The sequence below is a fragment of the Adiantum capillus-veneris genome, chromosome 28 (assembly GCF_014529385.1).
Source record: "Adiantum capillus-veneris isolate H3 chromosome 28, ASM1452938v2, whole genome shotgun sequence".
Classification (NCBI taxonomy): Eukaryota; Viridiplantae; Streptophyta; class Polypodiopsida; order Polypodiales; family Pteridaceae; genus Adiantum; species Adiantum capillus-veneris.
The window spans coordinates 57,721,780-57,729,749 of NC_140958.1; the positions used below are offsets into that span (position 1 = coordinate 57,721,780).

Here is a 7,970-nt window from a genome sequence, read left to right on the forward strand (position 1 = left end):
TCTGTGTAGGCCATCTATGTGCCTCATATTGCATCTAACGTCGTGGCAAGAACATGGGAGTCATACAAGAGAACAATGGTCAATAGTGGAGGGGTTCAAACATTGTTCAACATTAAAAGAATTAGGAGGATCACCCATAGCTTTTTCATAGGGAGAAGTTTTTGACTAGGCCTAGAGAAGGTGAATATGGTATATTTTATTATGTGATCTAGATATATGTGAAAGTCAATGAGAACTAATATTTGAACTCGTAACTTTTATCAAATGTGTATCGGATCTTGATGGTGTAGATACACATGCAAAGGTATCATTAGGTTGTATGCATCTTACATCATGATGCTCATTTGAGGAGCTTGTTTTTTTAGAGGCTCAGTCTGTCACAAAACCATTCATCATTACTCAAAACATGTGAAGGGTTTCTAGATTGGAGGATACTTTGGTCACCAAAAGTGGAAGTCTCAAAAAATAAAATCCATGGAGACAAATCCTTGAAGAAGCATTCTAGTTCTGAGAGAGAGAGAGAGAGAGAGAGAGAGAGAGAGAGAGAGAGAGAGAGAGAGAGAGAGAGAGAGAGAGAGAGAGAGAGAGAGAGAGAGAGAGAGAGGATGTATATGTATGTGTATGTGATCTTGAAATGCTAATGAAGGTGGCTAGGGAAGCTTGCGATGATGAGTATTATTAGCTGAATAAAAGAAGGATGGCAAAGGAGATTGTCATGTATGAAAATAGATGAAGGCACAGATCAGTGATTCATGAGTAGGAAAATAGATGAAGGCACAGATCAGTGATTCATGAGTAGGAAAATATGGGCAACCACATGTTAGGTAATTCAATTGTTGTGGGCCCGCTATTAGAGGGCATAATGGTGCACAAAGGCGGGAGTGGAGCACGTGGACAAGACTACAAAGAAGTGGTTATTCTAGGTAAGTTCGTAACAGAGTTTTGGGATCTATTGAGCCTCTTATTATCCTATCCATAGATCAAAGGAAAAGAACTAACGACTTGAATATTTACCCTTGTGTTGAAGCTAACCGTGCATAGGATAGTTATTTTCCCTCGACATGTTTTTTTGTTGAAAGATTAGATACATGTAAAACAAGACTACTAAAGTTTTTGTAGCAGATGGCATGTGTCGCTAAAAATAATATGTCTTTGCCAGCATGAAATTAGACCAAGAATTAGACATCCGCATGACCTCACCTTCTAGGATGCTAAAACAAGAGGGATGATAATGAAAACAATGCAAAAGATCGGCAATGACAAGGCTTATCATGGTAACAACTAAATGGTTACCTCGGCATCCTCTACGGACTCTCTCAAAAGGTATAAGCAACAAAATTATATAGCTTTGTGCTCCAAAGATCCCCACATCATTGGATGAACACCAACTAAGAACCTCTCAGGCTTGAACTCATGGGCTACTTCCCACAAGATTTCATCTTTGCCAATTGCTCACACATTCACAAAAAGGAGGATATCTCTTGTCAAGGAAAACCCGACAATCCCACTCGGATCCCTAGCCAAATGTCGTAGTAGCAGTGGCACTTGTGGGTGTAGCCTCAAAACTTTTTTAACAAATGCTTGCAAGTATGCCAGGCTATTAAAATGGGATTCCTCCACTTTCTACCCCCATTGTACCAGTGCAATTATTTCCTCTTGAAACTTAACTAGCCAACTTTGATTTTGGGGCACACAATAGCTCTTCCATCGCCCACTCTATAGATACCATTGTGTTATATGTACTTCCAGTTAAAATTTTGTGCACAACTACGACATGGACATGGATTCCTTCAAACCAAGTCCAGCCGCAGGATTGCATGCAGAAGGGCACAGCTGCATGGATGGACATGCATTTACATAGATCATTGTGTGTATGTGTGTGTGTGTGTGTGTGTGTGTGGAGACATGCATTTCAGAAGAAAGTGTGTAGAGGCATACCCTTCATAGATGGGCACCGCGTGGGTCACCCCGTCTCCAAAGTCCAACACAATTCCTGGTAACTCATATAGAACATCCAGTAAATGGTAATGCCATATGCATTAGAAGCCACTGTAGCAATCTTATTTTTGAAATTAACATCTGATTCATGTTTGTATGCTAAAACCATGGAAGAAATTGGGAGAGAGGGATTACCTGTAGTACGTCCTCTCGCATAGAGCGAAAAGACTACCTGGATTGCAACATACATGGCCGGAACATAGAAAGTGTCGAACATGATTTGTGTCATCTTCTCACGATTCACCTTTGGATTACTGTGAGGAGGACAGGGTGCTCCTCCGGTGCTACTCTTAGCTCATTAAAGAAAGTGTGGTGCCACAATTTTTTCATATCATCCCAGTTTGTGACAATGCCATGGTAAATTGGGTACTTGAGTGTCAGAATACCTCTCTTGGATTGTGCCTCATCCCCACATAAGCATCCTTTTGTCCCATGCTGACCATTATACCGGCATGTCTTGGCCGCCCCACAATGCTCGGAACCACTGCTCTCGGTGCATCATCCCCCGCAAATCCATCCTGCACATGCACATGTCATCCACAACACTAATTTTTTTGAATCCTGTTTTTCTAGACTGCAAAGAGATGTTGGTCCATTGCATTCAGCGATCTGCAAAGTCGTGATTGATCTCTGCGTCCATTTGCATTCAACGTCTAGTATTTTTGACCTCAGCGTCCATCTGCATTCAGCGATTTGCAAAGTTGTTAGGACATTGATTTTCTTCTGGATGTGTTTGCATGAAAGCGCGCTTGCACGGGCACACACACACACACAGACACACTCACACATGCAAGATAGGACACCGCATGTGCCATATAAAATCTTGCACTCTTTGTATGAACTTGCAATGCTAGCCCTGTACTTGTATGAACTTGTGCATGTGTTTATAGGTGTTTGGGTGGGAACACATAGGTGTTTGGGTGTTGATCCCAGCTTCTTGAACGCGCGCGCTCCTTGATGAACGATGTAACTTCTTGAACGCCGTTATAGGAGCAATATCGGCAGCCTTTAGTCTGAAACCCGCGATGCGCATAGAGTAGGGGCACATGCTTGGCTCCCGTTCTTGCCTTTCTTTGGGCCCCTTGGCGGCTGTCCGCGCGCGGAGCTTTGGAGAGTGGCGGACTTCTTACAGCTTGCTTGAGGAGATACAACTAGAGTCTGGGACACTACAAAGGAGGGCTAGCCATGAGAGAGGACATCCAGGACGCTCTCACAAAGGAGTACGTGGCAGACTCCTTTTGAGCCCCAGGTCCCGAGATGGATGGGTACGTTTGATGTAGTTGGAGATCCTGATTGCAGCTAGAGATTGCTCAAAGGATGGCGATTGCCTGTTCTTTGAGGTTAAGGCAGAGGGCATACTTCAACGGGTGGCAGAGTCCCCACTGGGGTCAGAGTGTGCTTTTGAGAGGATCCAGGTAGTGGCCGCGATTGCTTGGAAGTGTTTGATTGATCCGGATCCTACAGACCTTGGAGGAGTGTGGAGGATTCGAGTTTACGACACCAGACCCTTAGTGCGGCTTCAGTGCGATCCAGGAAAGTGGGTCTGGCATGACCCTTTTAAGGCAGATGTCTTATGCACCCCCTTCTTTCAGTACAACTGCAACACGTCCATAGCACAAGATAGCTTTCAATCTCTTATAAATTTCACCTCACAGTATCCAAATGACATTGTGGTGAATATGTCCATCAATACATTCCCATCCTTTGGCACTTGGCACAACAAGGTGCTTTGCAGCGCGAATCTGGGGATACGCTCTGACTCTAGCGGCTTGAATATGGTGCTCGCATCAAGGTTGCTCCCACAAAGAGTTTTGCAGGGGCAAGCAGCCCAGATAGGTCAAGCTTTTATGAAGATACTCTCTAGTGGAGTGGGACAAATAGTAGGTCATTTGGTGGGTGGACAAGCAGTTGCTGCTGGCCAAAAGCTTGCTGGACAAGATAGGCTCAACTTGCTCAACAAACTTGGTCAGAGTGTGGATGACATGCATGGCCCGGACACGCTTGGAAGAGCCACATCTACCATTGTGGCCGGGCAAGATGGGCTCCACACCCATGTTTTGTCCGGCAAACAAGCACTCTTGGGTGACAATGTGGAAGGACAAGACAACAAAGATGTCTTGCCCGGCCATCGCAACAATGTGGCCGGACAAGAGGATGTCTCGTCTGGCCAATACGGCGAGAAAATGGCCGGACAAGACATGCTCTGGCGGCTTGGCCGATCTCCAGGTTTTGCCAAGGATGTTCTCCGGCAGTATGCAAGTCTAAGTGGGGCAACTGATGCACAGAATGGGACAAACAGCGTGAACCCGGCATTTCGAGCAGCCCTGTGGCATGTGGTGCTGGTGAACTCGTGGGGTGAGGGAGAGAGCATAGTGGACAGCCAGACTCACACTCAAATGAATGGGCTGCTAAGGGATTTGAGTCCAGGATCTGGATGCTACTTGAATGAGGCTGATGTGAATGAGCCCAACTGGCAGGATGCTTTCTATGGGCAGCATTTTAATTTTAATAGATTGAAGGCAATCAAAGAAAGACTGGATCCAGAGGGCCTGTTCACATGCACCAACTCTGTTGTTAGCGAACTCTGGACCATCGACGCCCAAGTCCTTTGCCGCCGCCCAACGATGTGAACCCATAAAGATGAATCAAGATAGGAGGGAGAATCACTACTTCCTTGTCCATCAATTCATTGTGGACATCACTTTGTCTCTTCCAACTTCCAAATGCAATTCACCATAGACTTACATGTTAATGTGATTAAATGTGTGTTTCTATCAGCTCTCAGATCGTGTCTTAGAGTTTAAACATTCAATTAGCTGCTATTGCAATCCGATGTTGCCATAGAAAATGTTACATAAACTCTGAGCTTCATCTGTTAGCACCTTCTAGATCTTATTAAGCAATTTACTTGCTACCATTCACCCTTGACGAAGGTTAGCACCTTGGCAGCTTCGTTGTATGCACGAGCATTCCAACTTTTCCAGAGTTGCAAGAATACTCTGGTGTACCTTGTGGATGTCAAGGTCATCTTTTCTTTGCATCCCACAGCTCGAAGGCCAGCTATACCAGCAGCCTCAGAGCTAGTGCCAGTAGGGCCTTCTCAGGAGTTTCTCCCCGATTTCTGGCAGCGGCTTTGGACTGGCTGGTAGGCCCGTAGGATCTCCACCTTCCAGTGGTTATTCGCTCACCAGGGATTGACAGTGGTTACAAGGCTAGTCTATAGTGTCCATCCTCCTACTTGCCCATGTTGTGGGCATCCCTTGGAGACTCAGCGGCACTGCCTATGGGACTGTCCACAGGCACAACAGATTTTGAGTGTTCTGCCGATTTTGAGCGAGGGAATCACATCTCCAGAGGATGGGGGTGGGGTTTGTGTTTATTGGAATTAAAAAGTAATTAACTCCAGCTGTCATGCCTCGAGAAACCAAGAGGCACCAGCACCCATTCAAATCCGCTATTCCCAGCCTTTATAATCACCCATGTAATCACGCTACAATCAGAGCAATCCAATAACCGCCTACCCACCTACATCGTTGTGTACTGTCTCTCTCTCCCTCTGTGTGTATATCTCTCTCTCTCTCTCTCTCTCTCTCTCTCTCTCTCTCTCTCTCTCTCTCTCTCTTACACACACACTGCCTGCATCACCTTCTGTGCACGATGTAATACACACACAGTTATAATGTTCTCTTTCTGCGCCTCTGATAGTGGGAGGCCCCTTGGCCTTCCTTTCCCACATGGTATCAATCGATGGGACGGCCTGGGCATGCACACCAATATGCAAGCGGCTCCACCTTTTCCCATTGCCATCGGCCTGCCTGTACAACCCACTGCAGCCCTTGGGGCTGATGTCGAACTCAAGAACGCCCCTGCCTTGCTGCCTGTCGTAATGAACACGACCCAATCTACTGCCACTCTTGCGGGTTCTTCACGCGCTACTGCTGAACAGGCAGAACGAGCCTTTGTTGACGCCAATGCTACCACGACACTTGCTGTGGCCAATTTCTCATCTGCTGCCCGTGCACCCTCCAACCCTGCAGCCATCGGAGCAGCCACAATTGGCATCCACCATGCAACCGACACAGCCATGAACCATGATGCAGCCGGAGCCGTTCCTATTGTAGCCCATGATGAGGACGCAATTATCAACACCTTCCTCGAATTCCTGCATGAAGGTGTTCCTGATGCTGTGCATGTAAGCAAAGATGCGGCCACTCCAGCAAATGATGTTGATGACCCACATCTTGTAATTAAGCACCCTGTTGCTGCTGAAATCAAGGCCATAAAACCTGATGATCAAGTCAGCCTCTCCTTTGCCAACTTTGAGCGCAAATATGATGCATCATCTCTCCTTGCAGATGCTCTCATTTGTTGCCTTGTAAAGGCCATACAACTTTACTGGTCAGCGCACTGCCTAAAACCCTGCAAGCTTTGATGGCCTTGGACCCTAAGCGGTTTGAACCTGCTATTGCCCAACTTCATGCAGACGTGCAGCCGCAATCAATGGCTAATACATGCCGTGAAGCCGACCTGTTGCTGGACAATGAACCTGTAGTCGATGCAGAAGATAAAAAGGGAGATGAAGTCACTGCCCCTGCTGCGGATGAAAATGTTGATGTACCTGCCCAAGAAGCAGATGAAAACGCTGCTGAGATACCTGAATCACATCAAGTCGATGGTGATGAAGTACCCGCACGGAATGATGCAGCCAAGAATGACATCCTTGTTACGGAAATTACACCTGCAGCGCCCAGCCATGCCATGCTCGCCACCTTGCCTTATGAATACTGTGGCCACCATGCAGATGATGAAGAAGACGAGGTTATCACCAACTTCCTGGCTTCTCTTGAAGAGGAACACACAAACTTTGACCTGCAGACGGCCACCTCTGAACACCTCAAAGGCAGTACTTTGTTTGGGGATCACCCTATGATAAATGAACCTGCTGACGGAGAAGAGATAGCAGTTGCTTCTTCATGCATGTACCAAACCCAAGTTGATGATGCAGAACCTGCAGATGATGGTGAAATTGATCCAACTTTAATGGAAATCATTAGAAGGGTGCCTCACCCTTACAACATGGATGTTGCTCATGCATTTCATGCTGTCCCCAAGTGCAAATATTGTTGCGGCGGCTATCACAATCATTGCTCAAACTCATGCCGCCCTGTCAAGATTCAATCCCGCAAGCATGAAGATCCATTCAATGATGGTGCTGCACTTGCATGCGGATACAATTTCAACCTAATAGCAATTGACAATGCTTCCTTGGTCTCACTGACGTACCTCCTTGCCGCTGAATGTATGCGGCTAGCACAATTGATCATCTTTGCTGGCTCGTGTCGTGTACGAAAGGGGAGAATAAATGTAGATCTTCATCCACGACACTCAAAGCTTTCTCACGAGTGCTTGATGCATCTGAAGCCACGATGGAAGATGAAACCTCAGCATCGAATTATGACCTTCAACAACTTCTTGATTGATCCCGGATGACACCAAATCCGAGATACAAACCCAAAATTTGTTTTCTCTTTCTTCATTGATTGCAGAGCAATAAAAAAAAAATTAAAATAGAAAGCACTAATTTCCAACTCATCTAAGCACTTCTCATGCACAATAAAATCTTCTCTCGGCATTCAACTGACGGGGGATATTGGAATTAAAAAGTAATTAACACCAGCTGTCATGCCTCGAGAAACCAAGAGGCACCAGCAACCGTTCAAATCCGCTATTCCCAGCCTTTATAATCACCCATGTAATCACGCTACAATCAGAGCAATCCAATAACCGCCTACCCACCTACATCGTCGTGTAGTGTCTCTCTCTCCCTCTGTGTATATCTCTCTCTCTCTCTCTCTCTCTCTCTCTCTCTTACACACACACTACCTGCATCACCTTCTGTGCACGATGTAATACACACACAGTTATAATGTTCTCTTTCTACGCCTCTGATAGTGGGAGGCCCCCTGGCCTTC

The 7,970-nt window shown here is 46.1% G+C and overlaps 1 protein-coding gene and 2 pseudogenes across 1 annotated transcript; 2 read left to right on the forward strand and 1 right to left on the reverse strand.

The window, feature by feature from the left end:
* Positions 1 to 1,790: 1,790 nt before the first annotated feature.
* Positions 1,791 to 2,677, reverse strand: LOC147420495 (actin-85C-like; annotated as a pseudogene).
* Positions 2,678 to 3,044: 367 nt separating this feature from the next.
* LOC147420496 (uncharacterized) lies at positions 3,045 to 4,628 on the forward strand. Its single transcript, XM_086504547.1, has 2 exons — positions 3,045 to 3,218; positions 3,279 to 4,628. The coding sequence occupies exons 1-2, from the start codon at positions 3,045 to 3,047 to the stop codon at positions 4,626 to 4,628; spliced, it is 1,524 nt and encodes a 507-aa protein (XP_086360673.1).
* Positions 4,629 to 6,164: 1,536 nt separating this feature from the next.
* Positions 6,165 to 7,488, forward strand: LOC147420497 (uncharacterized; annotated as a pseudogene).
* Positions 7,489 to 7,970: the final 482 nt, after the last annotated feature.